Source organism: Pezoporus flaviventris, unplaced genomic scaffold (assembly GCF_033815535.1).
Source record: "Pezoporus flaviventris isolate CSIRO_AGI_PZ_B2104156 unplaced genomic scaffold, CSIRO_AGI_Pfla_v1 ptg000002l, whole genome shotgun sequence".
Lineage (NCBI taxonomy): Eukaryota > Metazoa > Chordata > Aves > Psittaciformes > Psittacidae > Pezoporus > Pezoporus flaviventris.
This window is the reverse complement of record NW_026892550.1, coordinates 4,620,049-4,638,750: the sequence shown is the minus strand read 5'-3', so window position 1 is coordinate 4,638,750 and position 18,702 is coordinate 4,620,049. Positions and strand designations below refer to the sequence as shown.

Below are 18,702 nucleotides of genomic sequence, written 5' to 3'. Positions count from 1 at the left end.
TATACTGTTGCATCAGTCCAAGACTGTCCTTGGTCAGCAATTTGTATTTTCAAAGCATGATTGTGAGGATGTCTGAATGATGAATGTTCAGTGTGATCCTTACTTGTGCTTTGGTTTAGGCTCTGTGGATCCTTTTAAATGGGCAAGGAAAAGGGAGCTGGGTAATGTATGCTCTTGCCTAAGCAAGGGAACAAACTAGAAAAACAGATGGTGCTAAAAATAGTTTATTACCAAGGTTTAAATATGGGTCTGATTTTATTCCCCTCCTTATAAATAATGCAGCTATAAATCCTGCTAGATATCAATAACTATTGAATTATCTCCAAACTGCTGAGTGTTACAGAACCTTCTGGCAGCTTTCCAAGCTTGGTGTTGCCCTTCATTCATAGGATCAACATTTAATTCCTTAACAGGGGAAACCTGAAGAATTCATCCTCTTTGAATGGCAACATAGACGCAGGGAGCTTGAATGAGTAGCTACAGGCTAAGGCATCCCATTGCAATGGAAGGGGAGCTGTGCTTGATGAGTTCCTGCTAGGTCGCAGCCAGGATGAATCTCCTCTTTTCTTTTCTGCAACGCATGAACAATCAAAGGCTCCTTTTTTATCAATTGTTGCCATGGAGGGCATCCATTTAAAGTTCAAATTCCAGCAGGCTTGGGAAGAAGGAAAGGAGATAGGAGTAGGCTGGGCTGGGAGATGGTAGGCAAGCATCAAATGTGAGCTGAAGACAAGCCAGCACTTTGTGCTGGTGACAGGACAGACCAGGCTGGGGGTACTTGGTTTTGAATGGATGCCTGGAAGTTTGTTGGAGTAGTGAATGAAATGCTGCTGAGGTAGCAGGCACAGAGAGCATCTGGCGTTTTGCTTTCTATGCATCGGCAGAGTGGGTCACAATGTGAAATTATGCCCAGAATGGCATTTAATGAAGTGAGCCCTTGTGCTGGAGGTTCTCTGTGCTCTGACAGTGAGGGAGTAAAGCCTTGAGGATAGTGAAGGAAAGGAAATCTCATTAGGGATAGAGGTTTTCCCCCCTCTTTTGTTAATAGCATTCTGTAACTAATGCCTTGCAAATAGCTGCAGCTCCTCAGAGCTGTTCAGTGCTGTGTTGCTTTGTCATACCTGAAACCAGCTTTGTAAGTGTATGGCACTTTTCTGTAAGCAATGTGCTAAGAGGAGGAGGAGGCAGCTTAATATCCGCTGCAGATTTGCTTTTCTTTTCTGGCAAGTTGCTGTATGTACAAGTAAGTATTCACTGTTGAAAGAGCTAATGAGTCCCAGACCAGCTGCATTTGACATTATGAGGGAAGGGGCCATCTATTAAGTCCAAGCCAGCTGTGGATATTTTCTTTCTTAATTATGACTTTGCTGTCATAAAATTGGATTATGCTAAAATTATTGGTGATGTTGTTTGGGATACAGTGCAGTATTGAGTTAAGAGCCATGGTTCGGTGTTATATATAGGTTACTTAATGTTCCTAAGCTGCACCAGAGGGTTTAAAGAGAGGTGAGAGCACTTCACTCAGGTTTTACCATTTGGGTTTTGGCAGGTGGCAGGGGATTAGGGTTGAGGTTTTTTTTCTTGCTCTGAACCACATGAGATGGTGGTTAGCAGAAGAGGTAGGAGTGTTTCATCATTGATATAGGAACTTTTCCCAGATCTCATGGCAAAAAAAAATGAAATCTCAGTGTAACTTTAAAAAACTTGTTAGGAACTGAGTTACATTTCTTTAACTTGGGGTAATCTGGGGAGAAGGGGGTTCCTTCAATATTCAGTGTTCTCATAATAATACATTAAATCAGTTTATCTTAGATGAGTGTATCTTATCATAGATCAGTGACTCTTTACGGTAAGAGAATGGAAGGATTCTGAATTCTGAAACTAGGCTTTGGTCTTCCATACTCTGAATATTGTCTTTTGTGAACTTTGCCTTGCTTTTTGACAGTCAATTCCTGACTTGATGCATCATCTTCTGAAAAGAGACCTGAACTGAACTGATTCACCTGAGTGTTTTTCTCTGCAGAGAGGTTTATTGAAATGGCTTTGGAAAGTCTTATGTTTAACTGTCACTTTGCCTTCTGTTAGGCTTGTATTGCATAGATCAGTTCCTGCTGCATGTGTATACTGGTATGTAGGTGTGATAAAAGCAAAACAGATGTCTGAAGCACATAAAATGAGCTGATTCATTTTATGTACATCAACTAGTAATGTCAGTTTGCCCTTCCATTATGATGGGAAGTATTGATTTGTTTATTTGCTCTTTTTCGAGTATTTTCAAACTGTAGAGAAGCTTGTATGGCTTTTTAAACTTACTGTTAGATGTGACTTTTAATGGAGTACAGTTTTATAAGCAGATGTTTTCTGCATACGTGATCTGGGAGGTGATGGCTTAGTGTTAAGGTTAGCTGCAGATAATCAAGTAGCTGATCTGTTTGTATACCTGAAAGTACTCAGTTCTTATGCTGCTAATGACATGTGCTTCTGCAATAAAACTGAAGTATTACCAAATACTGAATTTTAAGTAAATGAGAATTCTGACTAATTTCCCAATTTGTTTTCATTGTAATAGCAACCATGTGACTAAAACATAAAAGGCATTTATGGTATGCTAGGAAGCTTGCAAGTTGTGGTAGTATAAACAAGTTTGAGTCTTTAAAACAAAGTGTTTGTAATACTTGAATGTATGGCTTTCTGGATGTTACAGCTTTTTCATGCAAACTGATCCTGTTACAACATAAAGCAAAACCGAAGTTGGCCATACAGTGAGAAATTGAGCTCAGTTTTAGTGTTACTGTAATGCTTTAAGATTCTGAATGTTGGCTCTGCCTTACACAAGTTTCATATAGAATCGTAGAATCCTTTGCTTCTCTTCTGACTTGGTATGATGTATTTTAAAACATGTATTGTTTTTCAGTGCAGCTGAAGGATAAAGGACCACATACGTGGTTTCCTGACCTAACTTTTCTTTTGAGAAACCACTGAGCATCAACTGCTTAAGTGCTGTCAGCTCTGGTATTTGAACAAATAAACTTGTCCAAATTGTATTTATCAAGCAAGTTTTAGCACAGGTTGACTCGGTATTAAAAGTACACGTTAGGCTTGCCACTTGATGTCAAGAACACTTCTTGAGCCACATTGTTTCAGAAACATTCAAAATGGTCCAAAATCAGATACTAAGCTAAAAAAATACAGTACACATATTGGAAATTGAAGGTGAACAGTGCTAATTCTATTATTTCTAAACAAATGTGTTCAATGTGTCTCTGGAAATAATTAGTGGTGAGAGTCCACCTACAGTTTGAGTTAATGCTCCTACAAGAATTTATTGTGGTTTTTGCATGGAGTTGGACAAAAAATTCCTGACATCACTTGCACTTTGTCCACATGTGTGTCGACACCTATGCATGCATGTGTGCACTTGTAGAACAAGATCGTAAGGCTTTGTTTTGGACAAGTATTTCTGTAGTGAAAAATGGGTCTGAAGAAGGGGAAGCTGTTCCTAAACCGAAGTGTTTCCCTTTCAATCCCAGCCCCCTTCCCTGGCAGAAGTGAGCTTTATGGCCCAATTATAGAATCCCTTAAAATGTTAGTTATGATGGAGCGCCAGCATAACCCAATAATATAGGTGAGGCTGACATCTGTCAGTAACTAATGAGGGTAGCTTTAGAATCAGGATTTGGAGTTCACTTCTCTAATTTCTTATAAATTTGACCCATCATATCAAGTTAATATTTGACCTGAGAATAAAAAATAACATGCTGGAATTTTAAGAGAACCTGGTACATGGGTGTACTCTGCAAAAATCAGTACATATGTGATTCAGTTGTGAAAGTAATTGTTTGCAGCTCATAGCAAAGTCATGAAGGAGTAAGACCTTGGCTAAACTGCTCAGGAATAGAAGTTCTCTATAAAAATAGATGACACATAAATGGCAGGAAATGAAGCCAACATGGTCATGTTTTGAAGCCACAAGGGTCAAATCCTGTCCTGTGTTACTCTGGTGCATAATCAGTCAACTTAAATCATGTTACTTGAGAAGAGGGTTTGGCATGGTGAAGTCAACTTCAGAGTGCGACTGATTATTAGGAGTTTTGTAGAAGCACAGGCTACAGCTTTTTCTCTTCTTGTTAGAATGCATTTAGCTAGAAATTTAGTGCAACTCCTTTGTGTTGTATGTAATTTCAGAGCTGACTGTAGTATGCAAGTCTCTCTATTCCCCTGCCAGGGGATGAATGCGTTAAAAGGCTTTGGCTACCCAGGGTGGTCTTTGGTTTTTGGATTTTGAATGCTGAGAGATGATATTGTCAGAAATAGTATTCTTGTTAAGCAGTTTTCTTTTACTGCTCATTTTGAGCAACTGTGAAGTGTGTCAGTGTATATCTGTGTGAAGGGAGGTATATGTAGCTCATGTTAATGATATAAGCATGCTTCCTTTATTTCCCAGTTTAAAATGTAGAAAACTAGATGCATCTTAAATTCTATATGACTTGGGCATCTTTTTAAACCAAGTCTCTATAAAATGATTCATATTTTTAATGAAGGTGGAAATGTGCACTTTGTTTCTTGTTTCCAGAGATTCTTCTGTTTCTGAAAGGAAAGGTAAAAGATTTGAACCTGAAAGGATGGAACAACTCTGGCAAAACATGAATCATTTCTGCTGGGGGAGAGCATGTGCTTACATTGTTTCCCTCTGTGCCCTTCTGCTACAAAACCAGATGTGTTCATCATCCCTGCATGAGCACAAATGGTGCAGCTGTTTGTTCGTCACACCGTCACACCACTCATTAATGCAGTTGGATGATGTGAATTTGCTGGACTGAAGCCTCTCAAGCTTGTGCTTGGAATTGGAGGCCTAATTCCACACTGTCCAGCTCTCCAGTTTATCCATAAGGTGGATAAATCCACTGTCCATATTAGAGACGTGCTTAGGGTCAAGCAGGAAGTAGGAAAATAACTACATGGTGTACAAATTGTTAAGGCAGAGCAGTTGCTTTGATCCTGCAAGAGACCACAGACTGCAGCTGCTGTTTAAGAGCTAGAACCCACCTTCCAGGGCACTCTTCCTGCTATTTCAGTACCCTTTTGGGTCTTTCTTTCTGTGTGGCTTCTTTCCTTTTGAGAAAACCTCTATTCTAATGCATCAGTGCATTGCAGACAAACACTGCTGCTGTATCCAGTAGTTGCCTTGTTTGGCTTTAATCTTCTTTCTCCCTGGCCAAAGTCTTGTACTGTACTATTAGCTGAACAAAGCAAATGTCATTATGGTCTACTTCTGGTGATGCTGTATTATCAGCTGCTTCAGAACAATTACATCTACTGTGTGAGCCTCTTCTGTTGTAGTTAGTGGAGTAATTCACAGCATCTGTAGGTATTTATGCTTGCTAGACTGGTACTAAGAATAGTTGCAACTTTCTACTTAATTACATGCAGGTGAAATAGGTAGGCCTGATGTTTGTAGAATGTAATTCCATGTTCTCATAATAAAAACTTGCATGATTTATACTTACTCCAGCAGAAAAGGTGAAAGGTTGCTGTTCATAAATGCACTGAATTAGAAAATCTAAGATGCCAGCATCTTAATTAAAATTCCATACATTAAACTTTTTAAATGCAGTTTAATGTTGGCCTAGATTTTATACAAGGGGAAAATTACTATATATGTTCACGCTCCTCATGGTAGTACTGGTGTTAAATCATGTTCTTGACTGTATTATGTTAACTCAGCTTCCAGTTTGTCTTTAAAAACAAACAAGTTAACCCCTATGATGAATGGTCCTGGACTGCTAAACCCCAGCACCTGAGTTTCCTGCACTTAACTGCCCCCTTCAACCCAAATTTAATGTAGAAAGGAATGAATGAAAAATAGCAGCAGTGTTTTGTCTGCTTAAGTTCAGTTTAAACACCTTTAGACTGCCAAACTTTAATCTGCTTGAATTCCTAAGTTCCTATGTTACTTAATGTTGGAACTTAATTGAGCACATGTGCATGCAAAGCATGTGATGGGGTCTGAATTTTCTTCTCAGATATTCAGGTGATCTTTGCAAACCACTACAAGGAAAAGAGGCTATTTGGTTTGAGTGTGAAACTTAATTTCATGTATGGAGTGCCTGTCATGAATAATTTTGTCTGAATTTGGGGCAAGAGGGAAGCAGGTGGTTGTAATCCCTGCTGTATGTGGAATTGGCTATGCCTGTGACTTCACACGTGGCTGTTTGGAATTTGATGTGATAACAGTGCTTTTAATGGGGTCCTGCAGAGTTTCCTAGCTAAAGAAGTAAGCTGCTGTACAGGTCTGAAGACTTGCAGTACAAGAGTTCCCAAAACCTCCCAACCAGGGTGGGTGGTGGCTGTGTATGCACTGCAGCAGTGCTCAGGCAAAGAGCTGGACCCCCAGTTCCCCCTGCCCAGTCTTTGTGCGTTCTGTTTCTCACTTGTAGCCTTTAACTATTCCAGTGGTTTCTGTCAGTTATCTTACATGATGAACAGCCTTGTATTCTTGCATACTGGAGTGTAATTAGACAAATTCAGCATTTCACTTAAATACTTCTATGTCATTAAATCAGAGTGCTTTTTCAACTAATAGCACTGAATAAAAAGCCAAATTAAAACACAAGCTCAAACAAAACTTGTAAGGATACTGTGGCATCATTGAGAATACAAGCAGAAAAATCTAGGCCAATAAATAGATCAACTTTCATGGTAGACTAGACCAGAGAACTGCATGCTTAAATCTAGAACAGTCTGGCTAGTGGAAGATGAAAGCCTGTTACTTCATGCTGCTGATGTGAAATGAGCTGTTGTCGGTTTACTTCTCTTCCTGGGCACCTCCATCTAAAAAATTAAAATAAGCTTTGAAGATACAGAAGAGACAAACTACTGAACAACTTTCATTTCAAGTCAGAGCCATATTGCTGCACGTCAGCTTGTATTGATTTTTAACTAGGTCTTTGGCTTTGCAAATAGGATTTACCTCATTTGACTACAAGAACTGCAGCAGCGACTTTATCTCTGATGTAAGGAATGGTTGTTTTAGTGAAGTGCCTAATCACATGGCAGAATGGTAGAGGTTGTTTGCTCTTTCCCGTTCATATCTGGTGTTCCATGTTTTTTTCTGTTTTCTAGTTATATATGATGAAATAAATGTTGCGTTTTTTGAATATAAGAATACATACCAAACTTCCAGGGAAATGAGGGATAACTGAAGAGCTGCAAAAACTGAACAGCATGTTTGCCTCTCAGAGTGAATTTGATCAGAGATTAGATTTTGCCCACAGAGGTGTTAGGAATACTTTAGAGAAATGATTCTTTTTCCACAAAATGCATAAATAGAAATGGTTTTGTGAACTACTTGCTTTGTAGCTTAATGCAAGGGGAAAAAAATAACTTCTCCTTTGGTTTATTTCAAATGCATAGTTTAAAGATCTGCAGTGGGTTTTGAACTGAAGTGGGGTTTTTTAGACACCTGAATTGAAAAACTTCCTGTATTCCTACACCTTTCACTTCTCATTTGAGCAGGGGGAAATTCTTTTCCACTTAACTTTTTTTTTTCACCAAAAAGTTTTAAACTGTGCCTTAGCAAGCCTCAAGCATATCACATTATGAAGAATACTGTATTGTTTTCTTCCTGTCAGCATGACTTTGTACTGATGAAGCAGTATTTCTTCCTAAATGAAAGTTGCTTAAAGCTGAGGCTATCTGAGCACTTCAGTGCTCACAAAATGCTCAGTGTTACTCAAGGCAGAAGTCAAATGTCAAGAGCTTTACTCCACAGAAAGGTTAATAGTTTCTTACATAAAGACAGCATTTTTCTTGCTGTTTTTCACTTTATCAGTAGTAGAAGATGCAGGGATTAGGACTGTGATGGGGTATTTTTAATCTATACAACTAACACTTCCAATGATTTTCAGTGGACACCGTCCATGTCTCCAACTTCAGTTATCACAGGTAATGATAGTAATGCAAGTAATTAAATGCATGAAGTGAAAATTCAGTTTGCAGGGAGGGACCAGTTGTCATCTGTTTGTGGTAGGATGTGATGTCAGTCAGATAGTATGTTCAAAAGGCAGTTTTCATCATGATTTAGTGAGATGTTAGGACCAGTCTTTTGTAGAAGTTTGCCTTTATAACTTAAAGGCCGTCCTCAAATTTCCCTCTTAGCTTCATTAAATGAAGTTTCTTCAATGTAATGAATTTGTACCATTGTTGGACTTTATCATTGCTGAGGCTAGGCTGTAACCTCTTTAGGGGTAGGTTAGTGTCTGAGGTATAAATGCATCAGGCTGTATGTGGTGCTTCTGATCTAAAACTTAGCCATGGTATGAGTTACCATCAGTAAGAGTATTTGGGTTTGAGTCACTCTGACTTATCTGTAGGAAACATAAGTCCAGGAAGTGAAATAACGACCTGTGAAGCCCTCAGAGGGAGAGATGCCACCCATCGAACTCGCTCCATCTCTACTGGCTAGGTGCAGGGAAGCAACAGAAAAAGCTGTATGTTACTCCATGCTTGGGCTGCCTCTTCAGTGTGTTGTGCTTGGATTGGCTGCTGATATTCCAGGAAATTCTAGGGTGCCCTCATCACTAGGACCAATGCATCACACACCTTTCATGGTAAAGACCTTAACAGTCAAGAAACCCTGTATGCTGGTGTCTCTTAAAGCAGCATCTCTTGTGTAGTCATAGGCAAAAGTCTCAGGATGGGAAGGAGCGGAAACAGCCAGATAACTAGTCTAATTAGTTTGCTGAATTCCCTCTCTTCCTAAGCCTGTGGCTTTAGGGAGCAGCCCATCCTGTTGTGATGACTAGTGCCGAGAAGCAGTAGGATGGGCTTAGGGCTTCTGGTAGTTTCAGGCTCCTCTGCTGCTTGCTCTGTGCCAGCTGCTGCAGCTGCACCTCTTCAGAGCAGCTGTATCTTCCACCCCATTCAAAACTGGGGGGGAAATGGGTGGACTTGGTGTATGATGGGGGCATAGGGAAGAAGCATGAGAACTGCTGTTCCCATTATACGCCAGGTTTTCATGCACGTAAATGACTTATTTTTCCCTTGACTACTGTAGCAAATGCTCCAGTTTTTGTTAGTAAAACAAAAGCAACCTTTTTATTGCTTTTTATATTTGGAAAGTGATGTATTGCGGGTTTCTGAACTGGAGGTTTAGTAAGGAGTACAGACATTAGCTTCCTTTCAAGCTCCTCTGGGCCTTTCTTGTTTGCTTTGTATGGCAAGGGTCTAGAGAGATTTCTTTTATTTCCTTCCCTGCCATTGTTTTTGGTACAAAGTTGGGGTTTTTTTTTCTTAATATTCAGACATTTTATCGCCTCACTTCTTTTAAAACTGAGTTTCTTTTTTTCTTCCATCACACAAAAGAATACTTTTAGCTGATTGAGTTCTATCCATTGCCAACTGTGGACTCTTTTGTCTTGTTAGTCCAGCATCCTTTATAAAATGAGGACCATTGAGCAAGTACTCGCAGGCTCCCCACTGAGCACAATTGTGCTTGAAAGGTGTGGTACTGTACCAGTGTAACATGGAAAGCTGCAGTTCAGGGGGCTTGAATGCATTGCAATTTCTACCTTTTGCTTTGTGAAAGAAGTGGGATTGTGCTGTGAGATAATAAATCCACCTATTTGTAGTTCGGTGAGGTTGTGACAAGTGGGGGAACAAAGAACCAGTTGAATGCACTTGCTGTTGTGTTGAAGCCGGCTAAAAGTTCCCATTGAAGTGGTTTCAGCACAGTACAGCTAACAGGCAGTTTTCCATTTATGTACACAAACCTTCTAGAAGGACAGCTGTGTGGTTGGATTAATTTCTAGCAGTAAATTGAATAAAAGATATTTTGAAGGGGGACTTGGGAATTCCTTTCTAAAGGGTTGAAAGCAGAACTTTCAAAGCTTTCCTTTCTTTGACCCCTTTCCTTCCCAGTACCTACTATAAGATTTAAAGAACTGAAAATATTGTCCCCTATATGGAGATACACAACAGGAAATGTGTTGTTTCTCAAAGCAATGAGTTAGAATTAGGATTAAAATATCTTTTAACACTTTCAACATCAAAAATACACTGCTTTGCTTAAGGAAATATGACAAATTCACAGTTCTTAGTCAGGAAAAGGAGCTCAAATGTTTGTATGTGAATAAGCTGTGAGCTGCATAGAAGTGTTTTGAAAACAAATACATTTTATACCAATACTGTTCTTGTAGGAAAGTGAAATTTGGAAACATAAAGCTTTTTGATCATGCAGTGTTACCAGTTTTGTTGATGCTAGTCACATGCAAAATTGGATGTGCTAACAAAGGCTTTGGTGAATTCCTTCTGATGGAACTACGGTCAACAGTTGTTTTGTTGTTTCTGAAAGTTGATCTTTGGATGTAGGTCTTGGAGTTGCATAAATCAACTTCTAAATTAGGGCTTGTGTCTGTCCAAGCAAAGTAAATTAGCCCTTATAGAGCCTTCTAGCCTGAAAGCTATGACCGTCTATTACAAGATAGGAAAGTTGTTTGAGCATGATAAGAGTTGTGTGCAGTACAGGCATAAAACTTAACTTCTGACCACTAGTGAGAGTTTCAATGTGGTATGTGTGGGCTGGGAGAATACTGAGGCACCAGTGATGGTGAAGCACCATCCCATACCAGAACTGCTGTTCAGTCAGTCTGATTGTGCTGTGACTAAACTCTAAAACCCAAGTGCTTTTGCTTTTTGCCTTTGCCCGGACTTTTCCACAAGTAAACTTTGTATGTAGATTTGATGTAGGAATGCCCAAGGAACTGTATGAGCTTGCAGAGTGGCAGTGGGCTTGTCTGCAAAATGATCCATATATAACATTGATCTTCAAGGGTCAGGCAGATCACCTCAGTGGGGTTTCCTCATTCTCTTACCCAGTTATATAAAGGTGAGGCTTACTAATTGGGAGTTCTAAATCTGTAAAGTTTTGTTTAAAAAGCACCCAAAGATACTGTTAAGCTGCTTGTGTGGCTGCTGATGTGCATTGCTGAAACAGATTATCCAGTGCTTTAGAAGAGCATCTGGAATATAGCACACTGGGAGTGTTGCAATGTTCCCATTTCATCTGAATATATCAACAAATATAAAATACTTAAGAAGTGACAAATGGGGAGAGGAAGCTGAAAATGGGTGTGAAAGTTGGTCTTGTTCCCTGTGGATCGACTTGTAATGAAATGATTGCCATGTGTAGGAGAAACTGGAGTCACTTAACCAGTAAGATGATGAAAGCTAGCAGAGCTTTATTCTCCTGGCTCTTACCACCTCTGAGAGGAGCCCTGATCATTTCACCCTTCTCTCACTGTGTAAGGCAGAGCTTAGAAGTTTCTCACTTGTTAAAATCTAAGTTCTGCTGTCTGTGTAGGTCTGTTTCTTCTTAAATGCTGCTTCTGGATTCTAGTCAAGGATCCCTTAGAGTTATGTGAGGAGTTTAGACAATTTATCCCTTTATCTGAGGGACAGAGGTAGCATTTTTACTGAGGTTTTCTTTTCTTTTTACTTTGTCTAAATAAAGGTGAGTTCCCCTCTGTTCTCTGTATACTTTTCATTTAAACAAGATTGCTCAAATTCCTGAGCTCTGGTTCAAACAGTAACCAAATATAAGACAAACTAAGCTGATTCTGGAGCACAGTGCTTTCTAAGAAGGCTTGGTTTTCCCCTGTTGGAGGTTAACCAAATGTGCTGTTGCCTTGTGGACTCTGGCTGAGGTGATGCCTCAGGGCTCATTGTCTGCATGCTTGGGAACTTTGGGAAACTAATTGTTGACTGGGTTGCAGTGCAGCTGTCTGACTTGAATGCTGATGTTACCAAATGCTGTGCTCTCGGTTTGCCAAAAAGCTAATAACATCAAACTGGGCGTCTGTAATTCCTCATTCAGTTGACTAAAGCTGGGGTTTTGGACCCTTCTGCATAAAAAAGGGGACGGGTAGTTTTTCTCACTAGTGGGAAGCTCCATAGGCAAAACACCTGTGCAAAACCAGATTATGTAGTAAGTAAGTACTTTTCTTCGTGCCTCTCATGTTTCCAGGATTACTTTAAACTTGTGGCGTTCTGACTTTTGAGTACATGCTCTCAATCCACTCAGGAATTTAAGGAATTTGCTCTCCTCATGGTTAACATATTTGTGTATCTTTTTCTAATTGCAGACTTTAAAAAATTCCAAAAGTCTTTGCTCCCTTGACTATGAAGATGATGATGATGACACGCAAATGAAGACGATTGTGTCATCCCCATGTGACTCAAATGATCTTATGAACATCATCACCCCTGGTTCCAGCCCGATGAAAGAACAGCTGGATGAAGTAAGGCATCACGGGTCATGCCAAGGTAGCTTCAAAACAAGGGATTATAAGAAAGCAGCCGTAGTATGTGAAAGCGATGAAGACACAAGTGATTGTGAGAGCACCGAAGAAGGCATCTTTCCTCTAGACTGTGGAGACTTGGACCTAGAGCAGATTGAAAACAACTGAGACTCGGAAGTTGTGTGCTAGAATCAGAGTTGTTCTAAATTAAAATGATAGAGGATTACCTTTGCCATGCATAATCCATGTCCCTGAATCTCTGTATTGCCTATCTTGGGCCTGTGTTAGAAGAAATGTTTCAGGTGGGGGAAAAACGTGAACCATTGTTACCTGTTTAGTCTGTTGATCAATATGTGGATGACAACAAAAAAGGAAAAAGTAGGAGGTTAAACGTTATTTTGAACATTAAGGAATAATTTTGATTAAAAATTTCCTAACAGATATTTTGCATTTTTATGGCTTTTACAGTTCTGGAGAAAAAAGCATCTCTATTTTGAAATGAATTTTCAGAAGGGCATTCTATAAAACTAAATCTGTCTACAGTGATTCTGGTGCGGGTATATGTTGCTTTTGTTAAAGAGCTTAATGTGAACAGTGACTTGCATAATGAAATTGGTAATAAACCTTCAGATAGAACTCTTTAATATCTGGTTGACAACTGGTCCAAAATACTTAACTGCCATCTTTCAACAGTGTCTGGTTAAAAAAACCACCTTCATAACGTGTACAAATGTTCTTTTCATACATTCAGGACTTTTTGATCAAAATATGGTAGTGACCTTAAAGGTTAACATTTTCCATTATTTTACTACTTGAATTGTTTTCTAGCCTGAAGCAATGCTAATTTAGGTGGGATAAAACTGCAAGTAGCTGCCCACCTACTTGGTCTTTGTTTTCTGTGGTTCAAAAGAATGTACAACAAGAGCACTTGAACTTTTAGACAGGGACTTTGTAATGATGAATTCCCCAGGAGGTGATCCCTTCAGCAATACTAGAAGGAAAATAGTCCTTGAATTAAATAAAATGACATTTTGCTTTGCACTTGTGTCTGCGTATGAATTTTAGTGGTGGAAGATGTGTAATCTGTGGCAGATTCTCTATTATGGTATTTGTGTGGAATTGGGTGGAGGGAGAAAGCAGATTTCTGGTCATCTAAAAAGAAAGTGACATCAGGTTATTCTGGAGACCTGGGGAAAAACTCGGGCCGGGTCCCATAAGTCTCAGTGATTACATGCACTGCAGTCATCTCAAATGTAATACTGCATTCATTGCAGACTATTGCAACACATACTTTGTTAGTTCGGCCACAATAAGGATTTTCCTGAACAAGGGGGAAATTAATCTTGAAATGGTTTTAAATTGGATAGGAATGGGGAAGCTTAGATTATGCCTTTCCAGTGTATCGTGTTAGCCTGCTTAAAGGAGCAAACTCTTACTGTAACTTGTGCCATAAAACCAAAACACAGCCACGTATTTTAAGTCAGCTAATGGAATGGGATTAAAGTAAGACATAAATATGGGGCATATGACAAAGACTAAGCAAGGTATGACACAGGCTCCAACCTTGTGATTTGGGTCAGCCTTTGATTACTGACCCAGCTTGTGTCACTCAGTACCTATACCAAAAATGTAAGTTTTGGTAGCAAGTAAGGAACTCTAAACTTTTCTCTTGCTTTTGTGACTTCTATTTCATGTACAACTACATGTAGCAATGGTCTGTGATGGTGATACTGGTATATGTGTGTAGTTAGGTGCAGGAACACTGCCCACGTTTGTTGGGGTCTTGATATGTTCATATATATATATTATGGGAGAGAAAGTGAAGCTGCTCATAAGTGACAAAAATCATTCCCCTTTTCCTAGATTAGCAATAAAGCAGTTGCTCTTGGAGCAAAGACTGGTTCCTTCAGAAGCTCCTGTTAGCAGTGTGCATCTCATCCCACAGGTATTTGCTCTGGTGTAGCACAGAGCATACCAATTGGGGGCATACACATCCACAAAGCTATTTGAAATAATCTTATGCAGCTGAGGATCCCTGTTCTTGCTGCTGCTTCAAGAAGTAGCAAGTGATGTACAGCTTTTTTTCCTCATGGGTATGTGGGAAACATGCTGTAGTACAGTGATCAGTCACTGTGGGTAATGGAAGAATGCAGCTCCCCCCTGGACTGCAATTGCTCGTTGCAGAGCTAGGTTTCTCTTTGTGTACTCTTCTTAATTGGGCAATAGAGGTAAGTAAAATTGAATCAGCTTTAATGCAGGATTGTAGCAAAGGCCACTGGGATCACTTAAAAGCTAATTCACCTATTTGGAAGCACTCTAGTTAAGTATAATGGCATGGAGTGAGAAAGCTAATGTGGCAATGTGTTTGACTCTTCCTCCTCCAAGGGAGACAAGCTCCTAGGAGAAGTAAAAAAAGAAAATACATCAGAGGGCATGAACAGAAAAAGGTGAAATGTACTTCATCAAGGAAAACAAATTAACAAGAACTGAAGCTATTAAGACAGCAATAGAGCAAAAGGCAAGAGTAGAAGACCATATAACATTTATTCTATCTCAGAAATGGAGTCTGGCTGTGATCTCAGCGCACTGACTTACCTAGACTCAGAGGTAAGGTTCTCCACTTACCTTTTGTAGGTGTGCTGGTTTCAGTCAACACAAAGCCACTTTCCTACCCAGATGCTCAGAGTGGGAAGAGGTTTCCCAAGTGAAGGCCCAAGTACATTTGCTTATGGTAACACAGGACTGGGTCTCCTGGTGAGCCAGCTGTTCAAACTCTAAATGGCCCTTTCATGGAAACAAACGAAAGGGAGTGGTTTTAGATACCGAAGAACAAGTTTCATGGGAGTAGGAACTAGTAATTATCTAGTTTAGACCCTTATTAGTGGGTGACAGGAAAATAAGTAGTTGAGCAGCTGTGCAGTAACACTGGCAAAGGAAGAAACGCACTGAAAGAATCTGTGCGCTTTGCCTACAGATGCTAGCGTGATCCCTCATGAGAGCCAGGAGTGAAAGGAGTTACAGGTTAAAACTTACTTCAGATGGAGCAGGCTTTAGGTTTGCATCCCCTCCCCAAGCTCTCGTTCCTACTCCAAAAGAAATTCACAGATGGTGAATTTGGCACTTCTGTTGCACTTGATCATAGCATAAAATCTGTGGTGGCTGTTGGGCAGATAGAGAAGGTGGTTTGCAGAAAGGGAAAGCATGGTTTCAGAGATTGGATTGTATTTGGAAGCGGGCTGAGCTAGTCTGTAAGCAGCTCTGCTGCAGGAGTGGTTTCCTTCCGCCTTGCACCCAGTGTCAGAATGGAAGAGCGTGCTGCATGGGGTTGTGGGAGTTGTTCTAGGTCACTTTATCTTTCCTTTTTATTAGCAACCTGGCTAACAAAGTAGTACACATGTTAAATTTGCAGTCAACAGGAAGCTGGACAGATGTGGCAGATAAGATAGCATTCGAATTCAAAATAGTCTTGGCATCATGTAGCAATGGTTGTGACAGGGAGGAGATGGAGGGGCAAGACAAGATCCTTTCCAGCAAGGCACTAAATTTAGATAGGGTTAAACAACTGCACAGAGTCCTGGCAGCTAGTGAGCAGTGTTTCAGATACGGGACCTGGCAGCTTGTCCTGCTGGTGGTAGGAAAGCAAGCTTCAGGCTAAGGTTCACCAATGGTGATATATTTGGTGAGACTCAAGATAATCTTGTGCTTTACAGGAGCACCCAGCACTTGAGATGCTGTACTTCAGGCTGAGGAAGTGCCCTTGTGAGGATGCACTGGAAGAACTGAGCTTGGAATCATATGGTAGATGGCTTAAATTACACCTACCAGTGATAGTTTCTTCTAATGCCAAAATAACGATTGGGGATGACTGAGGAGGTGTGTGGGGAGATGGTAGTAGCTCTTCCACAAATGGAGATAGGAGCAATAGCTACATTTCAGCTTGCTTTAAGGCAGGAAAAATGACTGCTCACAGTCCTTTCCCATCCTATTTTCCTTTGGATCTCTGTGACTTCCATCTCTAGGCAAACCTAAAAGATACAAGGTAAAATAACTGCTGGAGGAAGAGCGTGTGAGAGTAGTGTGCAAGGAAAGCTCTCTGGAGCAGAGGTGGGAGCCTCCAGTGCATTGTTTAACTATGGATCCTATTCAGAGTTGATATTTGCTGGAATCTACACATCTATGTTGTAAGCTTGGGCTAATCACCTTTCCCAATAACACATCCATTTGTCAACATCCAAGCCCATTCTGGTGGGGTGGTACCCAGTGAATTTTCATTTGCTTTCAGATTGCAGGTACAGATGCTGATGAGCTACTGGTGTACGGCTCGGCTCTGCAGAGCCTCTGAAAGCACGTGGGTTTGTTGGTAAGTGCTCGGTGGTGGTTGGCAGATGCAGGAGTGTTTTCTCTCAATCTGCTCACTGTGTTTATTTTGCAAACTGTTCACTGTTTGTTTTTGCACGTAGTGGAGCATGGATCTGTGCGTGCGCAGTGGGCTCCCGCAGCAGGGCTCATCCTCTCACTGGAAAGCATCCAGTGCTGCTCAGCACATCACCCGGGACGTGGGTGAAGCTCAGCATGGCTGGAAATGGGAGGTTGCAGCCCAGAAAGCCAGCCGTTCCCTGGGCTGCATCAAAAGGACCATGACCTGCAGGTTGAGGGAGGTGATTCTTCCACTCTTGCGAGACCCCAGCTGCAGTCCTGTGTCCAGCTCTGGGGCTGCCAACAGGGACTTGGACCTGATTCAGCAAGTCCAGAGGAGGCCATGAAGATGCTCAGAGTGCTGGAGCACCTCTCCTAAGAGGCTGATGAGAGTTGGGCTTGTTCAGCCTGGAGAAGACTCTGAGCAGACCTTAGAGCAGCTCCCAGTGCCTAAAGGGGACTACAGGAAATCTAGAGAGGGACATCTTACAAGGTCACATAGGGACAGGACAAGGGGGAATGGCTTTAAACTGAAAGAGGGGAGACTGAGATTAGATATAAGGAAGAAGTTCTTCCCTGTGAATGTGCTGGCACAGGGTGCCCAGAGAAGCTGTGGCTGCCCCATCCCTGGCAGTGTTCAAGGCCAGGTTGGACGGGGCTTGGAGCAACCTGCTCTAGTGGAAGGTGTCCCTGCCTATGGCAGGGGGCTGGAACTGGATGAGCTTTAAGGTCCCTTCCCTTCCAACTCAAACCATGCTGTTTGATGTTCCATTCGAGGCCTTGTCCTTAGAAGAGGTGAGCTGGCTGGGTTGGTGGCATGTGTTTTGTGTGCTCGCCCTGCAAACGACCTGGTCCGGGAGCTGTGGGCTGCCACTTCCATCAAACCTCTGTACCTTTTCCTCAGCATTATAAAGGGATGAGCATGAAATAGTTGGGATCTGGGACCCTGTTGCTGTGCTGCTTATGCTTGGACCCCTTGGTGGTGCTTGTTGGTTGTTTAACGCACACAAAATACAGTTTTCGAGGAGCACTGCTGCCATACGCTTAGCAGCTCATTCTGGTGTGTTTTCAAAGTGAGTTTTGACATCAGTTGTTTTGGAGTTTGTGTGTAACTAACATCATCCAAGTTACTGCTCCCACCACCATCTGGTCAGCAAAACAGTCACTGGTATGCTGAGGATTGGTTGTTACTAGGGGAGAATGAAGGGGCTTTCACTACCTGCAGCTTAATGGACCCACTGGCAATATTGCTTTCATGTTTTCTTTTGCTTAGAGATCTCTGCTGTGAGTGATTTGAGCCAAGGATGTGTTGCATGAACTCTAGAGACAAGTTTGAGACTTCCTTAGAGCAGCACGTTTTCATGAAGCAAAGTTCCCTCAAACCATTGCTCTTCAGGAATAGAATGTGATTTTAGGCCAGGAGCAGGAAAGGACCGAGGGTGCAAGTCTTGTTTGTGCATGCACAAAGCTATCTAGACCTTGAACTTCTGAAGACTTGTGTATTTTGCATAGTAGGAGCTGTGCAGAATGGTAGTAGGTCCCAGGGCTGAGCTGAAGCAAGGTCAGGATGCCCCATAGACCTTTTATGAAGAGCATCTGCCCTTTCCCTCTTCCCTACCTGTTTGCAGAGCTTTGTCAGCCACACGGTGCTGAAAGGCAGCAGGAGTGACCCCTATGAAACAAGGGGACGTGGAGAAGCAAGGGGTGCTGTGGTAGGAGACCATGCAAGAGCAGGGGCACCTGCAAGAGCAGCAACAACCCAGGGATGCTGCAGATTTCACTTTACCCCATCTGCTGTGCTCTGCTGTGGGCCTGCTGCCTCCCTGTCACTCATTGCAGAGATGTCAGTTGAGTTCCTCATCCTTTGCCAAACACACATGGGTGCTTGGGAGTGCTTCCCTTTGAATCCAATGGCTAAAGCTCCCGGGAGCTGCACACTGTGTGGATGTGCTGCACCTCTCACCTTGCCAACACACTTGTGTGTTTGCAA

The 18,702-nt window shown here is 41.4% G+C and overlaps 1 protein-coding gene across 2 annotated transcripts in view; it reads left to right on the top strand.

Moving 5' to 3' along the window:
- The window catches only part of FAM53A (family with sequence similarity 53 member A), a 73,537-nt gene extending 60,200 nt beyond the window's left edge, over window positions 1–13,337 (top strand). For both annotated transcript variants that reach the window (XM_061467061.1, XM_061467068.1), the window contains exon 5: window positions 12,141–13,337. In XM_061467061.1, the coding sequence (XP_061323045.1) occupies window positions 12,141–12,464 (324 nt within the window). In that variant the 3' untranslated portion in view covers window positions 12,465–13,337. The remainder of the gene's footprint in view (window positions 1–12,140) is intronic.
- Window positions 13,338–18,702: the final 5,365 nt, after the last annotated feature.